This window comes from Colletes gigas, unplaced genomic scaffold (assembly GCF_013123115.1).
Source record: "Colletes gigas isolate AHSC1104 unplaced genomic scaffold, ASM1312311v1 Colletes_gigas_Sc00071, whole genome shotgun sequence".
Taxonomy (NCBI): Eukaryota; Metazoa; Arthropoda; class Insecta; order Hymenoptera; family Colletidae; genus Colletes; species Colletes gigas.
In genome coordinates, this window is record NW_025106700.1 from 41,315 (window position 1) to 58,757 (window position 17,443).

The following is a 17,443-nucleotide window of genomic DNA, read 5'->3' on the forward strand; positions in this document are numbered from 1 at the left end:
AGTATAAAAATGGTGGAAACTACGTATATTATGCTGGACATAAGTATTGTACGCGATTTCTTATATGAACATTTCCAACTACCGGAATAATTCTTCCATTTGTTCTTTCTATTGAAAATTATCTATTATAATCATTCGTGTAATTTATACAATGAGTTTAATTATAATTTAACGTCTTGTAGCATATAATCTTTCAATCTATTTAACATCTTCCAAAATCATAATTGTTACCAAAGAATTGTTTTACTAACCATTGACGTTTTTTACTATTAATTTTGCTAAAATAAGGCTTTTCTTAACTTCTTTCACTATTTTCGCGAGTCTGACTCGCGATGAAAATTTTGAGGTTAAACTTGTATATCACGAGTCAGGCTCGTCGGGTTGTTGTTTAATTTCATGTCAAACGTGAATAACACGAGTCTGACAGTCAGACTCTGACCCATTGTGGCCAGATAATTGAGTGCATCGAAATCGACAATAGGGACGACGAACTTTCTTAGCGTCTAACGGAGTGGTGGGGATAGGAGGCATACACCACCGCACGCGCCACCTGTACGTGAGCTTGGCACTTTGCCCAACTTCGGGAAATCGACAAATAACGCTACTGTCAGCCTTTCATTGGCTCCTTTCCCGATCATTCGAACGCATGGGTTAGGCACTTCTTCCGAATTTCAGCGTAGTACAGGGGGTTAAGCAAAATTTTTAAGCACTTAATCAGCGATAAATATCGCGTACAACTTACGATCTATGAAACGTTTTAAAAAATTGACGCGTTATGTCAATTCCCGTTTCATGTTGCATAGATCAAATAATCGTAAACCAGTCCAGACCTTGAACCGGATATCGAATGTACACCACCAACAAATTTTTACACGACTCGTTCGAACTATTCGTTTCAGTTTCTAATAGTACGTTTTCTAACAAAAATTTCACAATTATTATGAACAATTTTATTTATATTAACTAACGATAAAACGATCCTTATCTAAAAGTTTTTCTTTAATTCGATACACAAGCGTGAACGTTCATGTACCATAATTTAGTAAAAATAAATCAACATTTAGACGTGAAATTTTTTTTTTTTATTCAAAAATTAGAAAACTTCTACATAATAAATGCTAATAGACTTTCTAATGTTCCGCTTGGCAGCCTTCGAGACTCAATGCACGAGCCAAGTTTCTAGCGACCGCCAATCGAAAGATTTCGATTTCATTTTGAAACTTCGAGTCGTCTCCGTGCGCTTCCACGCAACGTAACAATTCAAAACAATCACTGGAAGACAGTATTACATCTTTTGCTTCCAACAATGGAATAGCATCCGACAAAAGAATCGACCAGAAACTGGAACAAAAATTTCATAAGAACAGTCTCTTCTTATTTAAATCGAATGCGTCGATATCTATATTCCACTCACTATTTTGGAGTCAAGTTCGACACTAAAAGAGATACTAATAAACTTGCTGCTTCTTTAAATTCTCCAATCCCGTACATCTGATGAAATTCACAATATTTTCCTAATTAAAAAACATAATAAAAATGACCGATATTGCATTTAATTTATTTGGTGCTTTCAATATTTCGAAACTGATGATTCACCTAAAAATGTGAGTCTGTCGCTTGCCATCATACAGAAACCTAAATTTTCCAACAAATCGCGGCATTCCAGTTTTCCATTTTCCGAATATTGCTTCAGAAACTGATCGGCGATGTACGTTATGAAACCACTGTCTTGCGCTTTTAACGCCCACGCGAGCGCGTTTCCGAGTCTTCCTTGTTTTATGCATTTTACACCTTGAATTTTACATATGCTCGTAACTAAAAAAAAATAAAAAAAAAAGAAATTAGATTCAAGTTTTATTTACGATAACACGAAATAAAATATACAGGGGAAAAATTTTAATGGGAGATTCTAGTCGAAAACGAAAACGTCTTGAAATAATTGCTTTTTTGTAAATAATGCAATTGAAAAGAATTTTTTTACGCTTTGAGAAGTATCAAAAAATTTACAAATAAAATCTTATACCAATATGGTCCATTTCATTGTCTCGTGCTATGTCTATTATCTTGTTTATTCTCGCTTCAGATCCCGTTGGTAATGATTGTAACAGTATCTCGAGTCTAGCTAGACCTTGAATCGGGCTGTGTATCAAATAACTTGCACCGCATTGCCACAAAGAATGATGTCCCATCAATGCGTTGCCATATTCCAATATGAGGGACTCGTGAAGTTGATTAGTGACTCTACGAAAATGAAATATAACTAACGAGGAATGTGAAACTGCAATAAAAAATTACAAACACGCCTTCAACAGATACAAAAAACAAAAGACAACCGCTAATCTTATACAATTTAAAAATCTTTGAGCTGGTGCAAGAATGACCGTTAAAAAGAATAAGAAACAATCCTGGATAAATTTCTTATTTACAATAAATAACTCTGCCAGATTCACAACGCAGCAAAGCAGCGCCACAACCACTGCCAACGACCACAAATAAAATAGCAAACTTACTAGTTAAAACATTCGCTAAAAACTCTAGTGATAAAAACTACGATAGCAACTTCCTTAAATATAAAACTGAACAAACATTCCCCGAGGCCAATAAAACCCCCAGTATTCGAAACCAGGACCTTTTTTTAATCAACGAAACATTCAAAATTGAAGAATTAAATAGGATACTGTAAACGTAAGCTGGAATCTCAACTTAAAGAAAACCTCACCAACAAAAAGCTACACAACCTACTGGGATTCGTCGAAGAAACAAAATTAATTGACAAAATATAAGAAAAAACCACCCGACTGATGCTGCTAATAACCTCACAGTGGATGCGGCGTAAAAAAATATAACTCTATTTCTATAAAAACTGTAATAGCAATTAGTAAAATACTTACTCGATCTGATCTTTATCCAAAATTTTAAGTCTTCCGCAAGTGTAAAGTAAATTCACTAAATGCGTCGCGAACCATCCATTGTCGCCCATGTACTGTATTTCTTTAATAACTTGATGTAAATCGCTTTCCATCAAAGCGAGAATAGCATTATCGGAAGGTCTGTTGGCTTGCCATCTTTTGGAAATACTGTTTGCCTGATGCGAAAGTTCAGGTTGTTTGCAACACGGGGACGTATAAAATAATTTTGCTGCCAACAATTCGTACCAAGCGTCTGTGTAAGATATACATTGCCAGAGTATTTCTTGGTCTCCTGCAATTAACTGAATTAAATGTTTTTAATAATTTAAAGCGATTAACATTAAATCGTTATATTTATAGTACAACTATAAATACCTTCATAATTGTTTCTAATTCTGTATCGATGACAAAAGTTTTGTTGTTTATATTTGAACTTAATTCTAACTGCCAATGTTTCCAGCGGATTGTAAATTCATTCACAGAATAACCGCCGTATGCATTGTAGACTGGCATTGTTTTAAGGGCATTCTCTGACATCATGAAAGCAGGATGATCCGCTTTACTGTGCAACGCCAGAAGAGCTCGCACCAAATCTAGCTTTCCGTGCAACGTGCAGCCTTTCACCGCTTCCCAATAATTTGCATGTTCCAAATCAGCACCAATTGTTTTCTGGGCTAATATTTTCATTGCCATAAGTTCTCTGGATGGAAAATGAAATTTAATCCATTCGAGTAACTGCGGCAATATTACGTCGCCTAAATTTTAAACATCAACGCTGTTATAAATATTATCATCAACATTGTCAACAAATTGCTTATTACTTGTAACAAAACGTCTTACCTGGTACTACATCTATATAAAGAATTTCAGTCAGATGCCACACGCATTCGATTTGGTAAAAAATAGTGAGAAAATTTTCCAACGATTCTCTTTTATCGGACAAAGCTTTTCCAGATATATCCTGTAAACTTTCTATACATGCTCGCAAAATAGATCGATATTGTTTACTGTGTTTTAAAAGCTCCGGTCTGACATCGCCAGAGCTCGATCTAATTTTTTGTATGGACAAGAAGACACCGTTGCTTTCGTTCACAAGTTTACGCAATTGAGGTGAAAATAGGATTACTTCGGGTTTTAAAATATGCACAGACGAGTCGTACTTTCCATGATAACTCTCGTGCAAATTTTTGCACGTGTATATACCAATTTTGTTACTATTTACCCAACTAGTAGCTATACCTGCATCTTTATGGACGATTGGAATTTTCTAACAAAATTAGGAAAAAATTGAATTAATTAATGAAAAATTAAAATTAAAATTTTATCCTAATAAAATTACTGTGAATACGTTTGCAACCGGGCAATTTTACAATTCTATTTTAATTTACCAATACTTTGAGTTTTAGAACATTGAATGTAATTCGTTATAATTTTTACAAAAAAAATAACGTACTGATAGGAGCAATTTATTATTACTAAATGTTTCTATTAAACAGAGAAAGGATTTTAAATAATACCAAATGAATTGAATGATGGAATTATAGGTTAGGTAGTGATTTAGGTTAAAAATAATTTCGTTGCTTACTATGACTGGAGGACTGTCGGCTTCATCCATTTTTTACAATAGAGTAAAAAAACTGCTGTTCGAAGCACGTGATAATTTAAAGTATAATTTAAATTAACTTTACATTTGAATTGAACTTTTTCAATGTTTTTCGGCAACACCTGCCCTCTTCTTCGATTCTCAGAAGTTGCCCGACTTACGATATTTGTTAATAACTATTTAATTACGGATGGAATGGTTATAAAAAGTATCCTCGAATCTTGACCAGAGACTAAATTACAGTATTAAACTGTAAATGTTCATAAATTAATCCCAGAAAAAGAGTAATTAGTGAATTATCGAACAGTAGTTCAAAAAGGCTGCGATTTATTAACATGGCGGGAGAATGTGGCGGTTGAGTTGCCGCTCTCGCCACAGGCGGCAGCACTGTCCGCTGTTTGGTCATACCCGCATGTTAGTCACGATTTTAATTTATGCATTATTTATATTTATTTGACTACTTAAATCTGTACCTGCTTATACAAGGTGATTCATGGAAAACGTTTTATGTAATTCTTTATAAACATAGATTAATGTATAATATTGTAATAAAACTATGAGATTATATTGTTGTATGTATATCGGTCTAAGGTACACTGAATATATGTTAAGAAATTCATCTATACAAATAATATTGGTAAAAAGATTTTTAATAAAATACCAATAATAATTAGTATAGACACTATTAATAGCTAATATAGTATTTAACGAAAGTTTATATCTATTTTGAAATTTTGCAAATATTTTCGTGATTCATCTTGCATGCTATACATAAAGACAATAAAAGTCTTTGTTGAAATTTATTGTTATTTAATGTGATTCTTACGAAATATAGAATGTTGTTGAACACGATATCCTTAATTTTCTATTTAAACGAGTTTTACTTGAAAAAGAATCAAGTTAATCGGAATGAATTATACACGTCTCCCTCAGTGTACACGAAATAATTACGATTATCGAAAACAATTTACCGAATAGCTCCTTGAAGAATTGTTTCTCCTGCTTCCACTTTACCGCCAAAACCGTTCCATTTACCTTTCCCAAATCCTCGTTTTTTTAAACCTAATAAAACCTCTGTTGCCTTCCTGATAAACACCAACGAAAAGATTTTCCTCACAGACATGTTGCTTTCATTCATCAAATTTATTTAGGAAGTCAAAAGATATTACGCGTCGTGTACCATTCTTCCACGAGAATAAGGCACAGCGTGTTCAAATCCCCACTTCTGTCGCAGTCCACTGACTCACAGGTATTGGTCGAGAACTGTGACGAGGTCAGCCAATCAGCGGGCTGCAGCAAGAGTGGGGATGTAAACACGCTGTGGCTTCTTCTCGTGAAAGGACACTGTTCGGAGCAGTGATGGACATTCGTGGAAATTTTGGTCATGCGCACTGGAGCGCATGATCACTGCCGTATACACTTAACTAGAATTTAGAATTTAGGGTACCGTTGGATCCCAGTGAGGAACAAAATTTAAGAAAGTTATAGGGAGAGACAAAAACGAAAAATTTCCTCTTAATCTACGCGAGTATAGATAGAGAAATACGTAGGGGATCTTCGATAAGTTAACTTTTGTGTGATTGGCGAACATTTGAAGTAGAAAGTTCAATTTTGTATAAAACATTGGAATTCCCAAAATGCATCTATTTTGCGCTAAAGATACATCTATGGTAGCGGACGATAGGTAGCTGTGACGACAGCTTACGCATGCGCAGAAAGGAATCCCAGTGCGCATGACCACAATTTCCACGATGTCAATCACTGGATGGTGGTATAATAGATATTCTCCCGCCATTATAATAAATCAGTGCCTTTAATGAACCACTGCTCTATAATTTACTAATTACTCTTTTTCTGTGATTAATTTATGAACATTTACAGTTTAATACTGTAATTTAGTCTCTGGTCAAGATTCGAGAATACTTTTTATAACCATTCCGTCCGTAATTAAATAGTTATTAACAAATATCGTAAGTCGGGCAACTTCTGAGAATCGAGGAAGAGGGCAAGCGTTGCCGGAAAACATTGAAAAAGTTAACTTCGAATGTAAAGTAAATTCGAATTATATTCTAAATTATCGCGTGATTCGAACAGCAGTTTTTTACTCTATTGTAAAAAATGGACGAAGCTGACAGTCCTCCAGTTATAGTAAGCAACGAAATTATAACCTATAATTCCATCATTCAATTCATTTGGTATTATTTAAAATCCTTTCTCTGTTTAATAGAAACATTTAGTAATAATAAAATGCTCCTATCAGTACGTTATTTTTTTTTGTAATAATTATAACGAATTACATTCAATGTTCTAAAACTGAAAGTATTGGTAAATTAAAATAGAATTGTAAAATTGCCCGGTTGCAAACGTATTCACAGTAATTTTATTAGGATAAAATTTTAATTTCAATTTTTCATTAATTAATTCAATTTTTTCCTAATTTTGTTAGGAAATTCCAATCGTCCATAAAGATGCAGGTATAGCTACTAGTTGGGTAAATAGTAACAAAATTGGTATATACACGTGCAAAAATTTGCACGAGAGTTATCATGGAAAGTACGACTCGACTGTGCATATTTTAAAACCCGAAGTAATCCTATTTTCACCTCAATTGCGTAAACTTGTGAACGAAAGCAACGGTGTCTTCTTGTCCATTCAAAAAATTAGATCGAGCTCTGGCGATGTCAGACCGGAGCTTTTAAAACACAGTAAACAATATTGATCTATTTTGCAAGCATGTGTAGAAAGTGCCATAGATGGTGGTATAATAGGTATTCTCCCACCATTGTAATAGATCGCTGCCTTTAATGAACCACTGCTCGATAATTTACTAATTACTCTTTTTCTGTGATTAATTTATCAACTTTTACAGTTTAACACTTCAATATTGTGGAATAGTACTGCCCTTTTATAACCTTCGCTACCACATTCTGTTTCTCGATTTTCTCCATACATGACCTAGGATGAGAATGTGTTATTTAACAGTGATTCATTGTTTACGCGTCATACACTTTCAAGCTAGGAATGAAAGTACTTTATTTCATATTATAAATATGTATTTATTTCATAATAGAATATACCTATTTTCTTTAACACTTTGACTGCCACGGTGGTCATCAGTGACCGGAGCGCTTGAATTACTTACAATTGTAAGAGTTGAATGAAAATTGATGTTTAGTGCATTTTGAACGTAATCGCTAATTAGAAGATACTTTGAAATAACAACTGCCCCATTGAGTAATTAAAAATTTTCATTAGAACATCGAAAATAAAAGATTAATTTCTATGAAATTTGGCAGTGCACGTCCGTGGCGTCCTGAGCAAAACATGTGATTTTAGTGTGGCAGTCAAAGTGTTAATAGTTGCGAGGTTTAACAGACCCTGCTGTTCGCTCGTTCTTTCAAAAAAATGAGCTTGCTGTTGACGTAGTACCTACGAAACTAGTTATATGTAACTGTTTTTACAAATGCATTTAGAGGTGACTAAAAATAGGGAAATCATACTCGCGAGGGTAACAAATAGAGTTCACGCTGAGCCCTACAATCTTGCATGCACTTGTGGATACAGTGAACAGTACCATTGATCACATTTCATGGGATTGTACTTATGAAAGAACTGAGGAATAACATGACGCGAGATCTGAAACTCAAACAACCGCCTGTTAAACCTCCGCACTGTATTAAAACTTTCTTAACCCTCTGTACTCCTTTGTCGAGTCCCACTCGACATTTTATCAAGTCCAAACCAAAGAGATGTACATTTGAAAATTACAAAATACAATATTTTTTAATTAACGTAAATTTCAAATAAAACACTTAAAAGCATTGGGAGCAACAAGATTTAAACATAATTCGGAGTGCAAAGGGTTAAAAGAACCCAACGTTAAAGCGTTTTAACCTAAACATAAGTACCAAAATTGAAGTAGTAATAATTTCATAAATATGTATTAAGTTAAGTAATATAAGATATACACATAACTGCAATTAAAAATGTAAATTTTACGTACTAACCAAAGGGACACATAAGCCTAAACGAGGCTCATCTGTTGTTAGTAAATAAATAAATAAATAAGGCACACTTGACAACAAACTTGGGCGTTCCGCCGTAGATGGCGGTACAATCGCAAAATGGCGCGTACTTTTGAATTATCACACCGCTAACAATAAGAAACTGGATTAGAACTTTGAATGGATTTATTTGCATTTGAAAAAAATCAAAAGCCTTTACAATCTTTGCATTTTGATGGTAAAGAACTTGCGAATAAAATCACGTATTTTCCATAATGATAATAATCATGAAAGAATGTATACATGGAACTAATCGTAGTATGATTTAATGGAAGATTAAGATTAAGCTTGTTAAAATGTATTTTCTACTAACGATGCCAACGTTGGGTAGTTTCAGAGACGACGCATGCCCAATTTACAGAGACAATCATCGGGTGAAAATTACGTCCGTACGCGGGCAGGGACAATGGGGGAACAAATCCCCCCTCCTCGTGCTTTAGCGGTTCCCCTCCGTATCTGGTACCCTGGAACCCCGATGCATCTCCCCACCTATAGAGAAAGAGTACTCGTTCGAAGCAGCAGCTGACGACCGTAACAATGCATTCTCTGTACGCGAGAGCAATATGCTCTACGCAGGGTTACGGGAGAAGACTGTGAACTTGATTGCACGCACGCTACTGGCCATTAGGTTATCGGTGTCTGAACGATGTAAAGCGATCAGGACGCGTAGGCAGCAGGTAAGGACCTACTCGCTTTGGCGAGATATCGATCTTACTTTAATGCTTGAACGAGGGTGTTTATAGTATTGATAAATCAAGCGTAATATATTAGCTATATGTACGCTTATATTTCTTCACCTCGAATTGTTGATTTTTAAAATGTCGGCGTAAACAGATAATTTATTATTTTGTTTTTACATTCTAATGTCTTGGTTATTTTTGCCTTGTTTGGTCCAAAATTAAGAATATTATAATCAAAAAAAAAAAAAAAAAAAATACTTTTTTTATTAACACTTTGACTGTCACGTCATCTCTACATGGGTGACAGAATTGTTTACTATAATTCTCAGATTGAAGTGTTAAGGGAAATTAATTTGAATAGGATTCGTGGATTTTAGGTTACGAAAATAAGTGTTAAGTGTCGGTTTTCTTTTTAAAAATATTACGGTTTTTGGTTTTCGAAATTCTTCGTGGCTTCCCGTTAACATCACAGATTTACATTCGTGACTTGTGCTTGATATACACGAAGAGGACGGAAAAAAAGGCAGCCGTGTACCGTGGTGGATGCGGTGGAATAAGGTTAACGATAGAAAGAAGAGTAATAAAAGGCAAAAGGACGAAAGAGAAAAATAGAGGGAATAATATGAGGAAGGGAAATGCAAGTAAGAAATGAAAGAGTCGGGGAGAAGGGTTAGAGGACAAGGAGGGACGGACGAGAAGATAGAGAAGGTGGAAAAGAAAGGAGACGTGAAAAAGCGAACGAGAGAGAGGGAAGATGGGTTGGAGAGAAGATAAGAAGAAAAAGGACGGAGGGAAGAGAATACTCGAGAGGTTCTGTTACCTGGTCCGTTCTCTTCTGCCTCTGTGACGGCAGGTCAGTGTTGCTGTGCTCGTGGACGAGGACGGATGTAGTGGTTGATTATGCGTATTTTCGCGCAAGGGGGTCGAGCTCGTTTCTCTTCGTCGTCACAGTGAAAATGTTCGCCGTGGAAGTGTGACGTATGTACGCGGAAAATTGGTTCCAACGAGACCATCCTGACGGGGTACGTATTATTTGGTTCTAATCGTGTTAAATCTAACGTTGGGCGAAACTTTACTCGACAGAATCTTGAAAATGTGTTTGTTTGAAATAGCGATACGTGAAATGTTTCTCTGCCTCGTCCCGTCAAATATTATCGAGGTTAAAAAGTAAAACGTTCGTTAATAGGTTAAACAGTTTTGTAGTTCGCGTAGTGAAAAGCGTCGCGTGTGTCACGCGCGGTGAATCGCTGGAATTGTCTATATGCACGTTCGAAGCCACGAAATGCGGGATGAACGTACTATTTTCCACGTGTTCTTCTTTACCACGCGAATTCGGAACAGAATGAATCGCTATGCTCGGTTATAAGATCGATACGTTGTGTAGTTTGTGAAACTGGTATGATGGCAATTGGATTCGATCGCGATGAAAGGAATGTCTTTCGGTATTGCTTCACGCGAAGAATGTTTCTACGGTAACTTTATGTTGGATGAAACGTGAAAGTGTAAGTTGGTGACCGGGTCATTGTGAATTAAGAACTCTTTCAGTGCGCTAAAATAATTTGAATATATTTTATACACTCTGCATATACATATATACAATATCGAAGAAAATACTGTTGGAATTTTTTATTTAATTGGAGAAAGAATAAATAAAAAGAACAACGTTCAGTGATTGCATTTGTTGTTTTCGTTAAAAGTGAAATTTGTTTTTGTCCATTTAATGTGGGAAATTGTAATGTTTTAAAGCGATGAAAACAGAATGAACGGTACTGCGGATAATTTTAGAAATGCAGCCTGCTACATTCATGGAAGAAAATGTAAACTGGTGCATGAACCCCGTCTCACGCTTACGTTTGTAGAAATATGTAAATAAGTTCGGAATAGGAAGCTAGTCGAGGCGTCGATTCCTTCGACAAAACAAGAACAGGTTTCAGAAAGAACTTGACTAACTCTGTGAAAGGTGCTGTCTCCTAAGATACCTGCATACATACATATATGGAAACAGCGGACTAGGGGAGAAACGTACTTTTCCTCGAGAGGACGAGTTTTACAAAATTCGTTCGACAGGATTTAATATTCGTTCTTTCGTTTATTTAAAACAAATGATATTTTAGAATTACTTTATTCAGATAATTATAATTTATTTATTGCTGTCTATGGATAATTATCAAATATAATGTTAAACAATTTGTACAATTCTACTTGCGTAATAAACAAAAGTTTGTTTATTTAACACTTTGATTGTCACGTCACCCATGGCCAATGAAAATTAATTGGAATATTAGTTTACGATCAAGTACAGTAGTATTATTATTAAATAACATATTCGATAAAAAAAATTACTGAATAATAAAAAAAATCAGATACGAAATTATAATTATATTAGTTTTCAATTTGACAGGATTTACCATTATGATGCTAGAAAAATTACTAAATCAAAAAAAAAATTACTAAATAATAAAAAAAATCAGATACGAAATTATAATTATATTAGTTTTCAATTTGACAGGATTTACCATTATGATGCTAGAAAAATTACTAGAATAATAAAAAATATTGGATACGAAATAATAATTTTAATTAGTTTTCAATTGGACAGGATTTACCATTATGATGCTAGAAAAATTACTAGAATAAAAAATTACTAAATAATACAAAAAGTCGGAAACGAAATTATAATTTTAATTAGTTTTCAATTGGGCAGGATTTACCATCATAATGCTAGAAAAATTACTAAAATAAAAAAAAAATCATATAAAAAATTATAATTTTAATTAGTTTTCAATTGGACAAGATTTACCATTATTATGCTAGAAAAATTAGTTCTCAAGTTCAGAGGTTGAGGGAAATAAATAGAATTTATAAATTTTAACATGGTTACGAAAATAAGTACAAATTTTAGGTTATGTAGCTTGCAATGGTCTAAAATCAAAATGTTACTTTTGCAAAATATTATACGGTTTTCGATCTGACAGCGAACGTGTTAAGGGGCCATTCTACCTTGTAGGCATGAAAAATACGTGTTTCTTTGTGATTTTTTTTTGCGGGTTATTAAAGAGCGATTAATTCCGGATTTTGTAGATACATTTATTATATATTTAGCTATATTTACGAATTTTTGCAACGCATAATATCTATTGATTTCGCTGTTTTTGTTGATCATCAAACAACAGTTTTTACGAACGTCACCCGACTGCGTACGTGATATCTTGCGAACAAGTTATTCGAAATCCTAAAACCAACGATATTCTTAATATAGATGAGTGTGGTTATAGCATGAACTAGGATCTTTTCAAAAAAACAAAAAATGGCAAAATGGCAGCTATTTTACGAAAAAATACTGAATATTTTCATATATTTGGTTGCTTATTTGTTAATAAAAGAAAAAGTATTGCATATATAGCAATTATCCTAGTTCATGCTATAGGGATACCAGTTCTGAAGATACTGTATAAATTTGATGTTGATATCTTGAATAGTTTTTTAGTTATCACGCACGCAGTGCCGAAAAATGTAGTTTTGAGAAAAACAGCTTTAAAGTTTCACGTCTAATTGTTATACCTGCGCGCGGTACATTCCAACAGGCTATAACTTCGTTAGTTTTCCGAATTTCAATTTAATATTTGGTAGACATATTTTCGAGACTACATACTAAAGGAAAATGCAAAAAAAAAAAAATATCGATTTTTTTAATCCCACAAGGTAGAAAGGCCCCTTAAAGAGATAGTAAAATTTTTACAGTGGTAATCATAAATTAAATCGTGAGATTCGGAAGAAATTTTGTTGTCGCGTGATGTCTGTTTATTAGAGATGGCGTGCAAAATCACTGAGAGTGATTTATCACAGTAATCACAAAATCACGATCACGCTCGTGATTAAAGTCCATTCACGACCGTGATCCGAAAGATGGCGCTTTAGTAGCGATTCACGTTAACTGTGATCGTTACGGTTCCGCTAATTCCCCTCGGTGGAAATTCAAAGAATTAGAAATACGCCAAATTTAAATTGTATAGTAATGTAGTATAAGCAATGAAAAAGGCAGGGTTGGGTCTGGGTTATTATTTAAAAATAACAACATAGATAATTTTGATGATTTCAAATTAGTCCAGCTTTTGCAAATATCCTTTCGCTAATTCATCTAATATTTCCTACTTTGCAATATTAAAATATAGGTTTTTAGTCATAATAGATGCTTTGACTATAATTGGCTCTTCTAATAATATAAATCTATCATGTGATATACTCATACGCAACCACAATGATTTTAACTAAATTTTTTTTATATTCTGTTATTTCTACATTATTATAAATATATTTATTATATATGCTTAATCAAACTTTGCTGAACTGCTTTTATAATAATATTAATCATAAAGTTATAAGTGACATGTAGTTTTTATACATTAATATGACATTTTGTATATATTTTTATTATAAAGAAATAAGTTAGAATTTAAAATTACAAACAGGTTAGTTTGGCGTATTTGTTGAAAAATTTTACGAACATTTATGATACGAATGTTGAAGCAATGAGAAATAAAACTTATACTTACATCTATTTGTCACTTTTAATTTTTCCTATTCTTTCTCCTAATAAGAAAATTATGTTAACATTGCTTTTAGACCATATTATAATACATATACAGGGTGTTCGCACACCCCTGGGAAAAATTTTAATGGGGGGTGTCTAGAGGCCAAAATAAGACGAAAATCAAGAATACAAATTTGTTGATGGAGGCTTCGTTAAAAAGTTATTAACGATTAAATTCAAAAATTTCAAATCGTTCTGGAAAAATTATTTTCGGTTGCGGGGGTCAATTACAATTATTTTTGGTCATTACACATACCCCCGAAATTCTACGCAATTTCGAGAAAAAAATTCGAGTAGGTGCTGAAATTTTTCGGCAAAAAAAAATATTTCAAATTTTTCTAAAAAAATTATTTTCGGTTGTGGGAGTCAATTACAATTATTTTTGGTCATTACACACACCCTCGAAATCCTGCTCACTTTCTAGAAAAAAATTCGAGAAGGTGTGAAATTTTTTGACGAAAATAAAGAATTTCAAATCGTTCTGGAAAAATTATTCTCGGTTCCGGGGGTTAATTAGAATCATTTTTGGTGAATACACATACCTCCGAAATCCTATCCACTTTCCAGAAAAAAAATCAAGTAGGTGCTGAAATTTTTCGGCGAAAAAAAATATTTCAAATTTTTCTGAAAAAAATATTTTCGATTGCGGGGGTCAAATACAATCATTTTTTATCATTAGACATACCCTCGAAATCCTACGCACTTTCGAGAAAAAAATTCGAGAAAATGTAAAATTTCTCGACAAAATTAAAAAATTTCAAATCGTTCTGGAAAAATTATTTTCAGTTGCGGGAGTCAATTACAATAATTTTTTGTGAATAGACACACCCTCGAAATCCTATGTACTTTCGAGTAAAAAATTGAGTACGACCAAAACTTTAAACGTTAATAACTTGTTAACAAAGCCTCCATCAACAAATTGGTATTCTTGATTTTCGTCGTATTTTGGCCTCTAGAATCTCCCATTAAAATTTTTCCCAGGTTTGGCCGAACACCCTGGACATAATTCGTGAAAAGTGAAGAGAATGTTCCCTACCAATGAAAAACGATCACGAAGAGTCACGAATCACTGTGAAAAATCGCCATGATTGGGAACGAACGTGATCGAATCACGAGTGATTCAAAAGTAGCAATCCACGCCATCTCTACTATTCGTGTGTTGTTGGTTGCAGTCGCGCCAAGAGAAAGATCGCTCGCTGTTGCGTTTTATTAAGACAGGGGGCGACCTATAACCGACGATACGACCCTGAGTGCGCTTTTTCTCCGAGAAATTCTCTGAAATTCTCCAGGCAGACACGGTGTGCACCTTGCACCATAAAGTCGGACTCGTCGGATCGGCATGTTATGTACGGGTTGTGGCAATGTAATGCGGCATAGTAAGGTATGGCGCGTAAGACAGATGTTGGCGAAGAAACAAATAAAAGAGAGAGAAAGAGAGATCGACGACGAACTGGTAGCTTGAAAGTAATGCCACAATCTGACGCGCGCTGTATTACCACCATTAGTCATTTCGTGATGCCATTTGCAAAACGCTTTGATGATTCGAGTCCCTTAATTTTCGACCGCCTATGTTTACAAACAATCTGTTTTCATTTTTTGAAATATTGTTCACGTGTCTTCTTGGACGCTTTTTACACTTTTGTCGAGTCGAAGAAATTTTACTCTCGGCTACTGGAGACACGTGGGTGTTTTGATCGGAACTAAGTTACAATATAACCCTAAATTTTGTCTGACGACATTATACATGTATTACCACCATTAGTCGTTTCGTGATGCCATTTGCAAAACGCTTCGATGATTCGAGTCCCTTAATATTCGAGCGCTTATGCAGTCTCATGACAGACTTCAGATAATCAAATTTTTTAATTCATTTCTTGAAAGTATTAGGTGTACAAATGAATAATCCAAATTATCTTAAGCAGTTATAAAATCAAGTTTAAAGTTAATTGATTTTCCCGCTCTTTTGTGGTGATATAGTGTTGACATACAGGGTGCTAGTCCAACCCTGGGAAAAATTTTAATGGGAGATTCTAGTGGCCAAAATAAGACGAAAATCAAGAATACTAATTTGTTGATGGAGTCTTTGTTAAAAAGTTATTAACGTTTAAAGTTTCGTCCGTACTCAATTTTTTACTCGAAAGTACATAGGATTTCGAGGGTGTGTCTATTCACAAAAAATTATTGTAATTGACTCCCGCAACTGAAAATAATTTTTCCAGAACGATTTGAAATTTTTTAATTTTGTCGAGAAATTTCACATTTTCTCGAATTTTTTTCTCGAAACTGGGTAGGATTTCGAGGGTATGTGTTATGACCGAAAATGATTGTAATTGACCCTCGCAATTGATAATAATTTTTCCAGAACGATTTGAAATTTTTTAATTTTGTCGAGAAATTTCACATTTTCTCGAATTTTTTTCTCGAAACTGGGTAGGATTTCGAGGGTATGTGTTATGACCGAAAATGATTGTAATTGACCCTCGCAATTGATAATAATTTTTCCAGAACGATTTGAAATTTTTTAATTTTGTCGAGAAATTTCACATTTTCTCGAATTTTTTTCTCGAAACTGGGTAGGATTTCGAGGGTATGTGTTATGACCGAAAATGATTGTAATTGACCCTCGCAATTGATAATAATTTTTCCAGAACGATTTGAAATTTTTTAATTTTGTCGAGAAATTTCACATTTTCTCGAATTTTTTTCTCGAAACTGGGTAGGATTTCGAGGGTATGTGTTATGACCAAAAATGATTGTAATTGACTCCCGCAACTGATAATAATTTTTCCAGAACGATTTGAAATTTTTTAATTTTGTCGAGAAATTTCACATTTTCTCGAATTTTTTTCTCGAAACTGGGTAGGATTTCGAGGGTATGTGTAATGACCAAAAATGATTGTAATTGACCCCTGTAACCAAAAATAGTTTTTTTAGAATAATATGAAATTTTTTTTTTTGTTGAAAAATATTCACCTACAAATTTATTTTTCTAAAATTCCCTACGCCTTATTGGTCAACTGTTTACTATTTATGTCAGTGCTGAATGGATTTCTTTGTTCGTGTCAAGTATAATCCGCAACATTTACCGAATAATAGTCGTACGTTCCGGCTAATCGAGACTTCACAAACAATTATCACATATATGTAATAAAAATTTTCACAAATCTCTGGAAAAACTTAGTTTGCAATATCGCGAATATGATCTGCAAAATGATTAATTTGCCGTGCAAAACCTATATGCACACATTGTGTAAAATAAGTTCCCGGAATATCTCACTTTCAAATCCCACAGTGCATTTATTGAAACAAATTTTTGTGTGTAAGTAGGCAACATTGTATTCAGTTGGTACGCTAAATTTGATCGCAATATGACAACCAGTGTGTTCACGGCAGTTATTTACACCAGTCGATCTCGAGTGTGCTCTGCGATTTTTGCGATGGAAATAACTGTCGACCAAAGAATTTGCCTTAAATTTTGCGTTTCTAACGAAATTTCTTCTGTCGAAGCGTTAAAAATGTTACAGAAAGCCTATGGTAAGTGGTGCCTATCAAAAACGCAAACATACGAATGGTGCAAGGCATTTAAAGAGGGCCGA

General features: G+C 34.1%; 2 protein-coding genes across 2 annotated transcripts; one reads left to right on the forward strand and one right to left on the reverse strand.

Moving 5' to 3' along the window:
- Positions 1 to 1,128: 1,128 nt before the first annotated feature.
- LOC122403711 (nuclear pore complex protein Nup85) lies at positions 1,129 to 4,524 on the reverse strand. The gene is made up of 8 exons (XM_043407412.1): positions 4,495 to 4,524; positions 3,750 to 4,176; positions 3,285 to 3,664; positions 2,892 to 3,211; positions 2,024 to 2,241; positions 1,597 to 1,815; positions 1,415 to 1,514; positions 1,129 to 1,341 (listed from the first exon to the last, which is right to left on the reverse strand). Exons 1-8 carry the CDS (start codon positions 4,522 to 4,524, stop codon positions 1,131 to 1,133), a joined length of 1,905 nt encoding a protein of 634 aa, XP_043263347.1. The 3' UTR covers positions 1,129 to 1,130.
- A 1,982-nt stretch (positions 4,525 to 6,506) lies between these two features.
- LOC122403724 lies at positions 6,507 to 7,451 on the forward strand. Its single transcript, XM_043407439.1, has 2 exons — positions 6,507 to 6,660; positions 6,959 to 7,451. Exons 1-2 carry the CDS (start codon positions 6,631 to 6,633, stop codon positions 7,229 to 7,231), a joined length of 303 nt encoding a protein of 100 aa, XP_043263374.1. The 5' UTR covers positions 6,507 to 6,630; the 3' UTR covers positions 7,232 to 7,451.
- Positions 7,452 to 17,443: the final 9,992 nt, after the last annotated feature.

What these genes read in the sequence shown, in the direction of transcription:
- LOC122403711 (XM_043407412.1), bottom strand. Translation starts at nt 4,524, where the DNA reads ATGGATGAAGCCGACAGTCCTCCAGTCATA. An exon ending in TTGGATAAAGATCAGATCGA is followed by an intron (nt 2,242 to 2,891) that starts GTAAGTATTTTA and finishes TCATTTTCGTAG; the next exon opens with AGTCACTAATCAACTTCACG. An exon ending in CGACAGACTCACATTTTTAG is followed by an intron (nt 1,515 to 1,596) that starts GTGAATCATCAG and finishes TTTTTTAATTAG; the next exon opens with GAAAATATTGTGAATTTCAT.
- LOC122403724 (XM_043407439.1), top strand. Translation starts at nt 6,631, where the DNA reads ATGGACGAAGCTGACAGTCCTCCAGTTATA. An exon ending in CTGACAGTCCTCCAGTTATA is followed by an intron (nt 6,661 to 6,958) that starts GTAAGCAACGAA and finishes TAATTTTGTTAG; the next exon opens with GAAATTCCAATCGTCCATAA.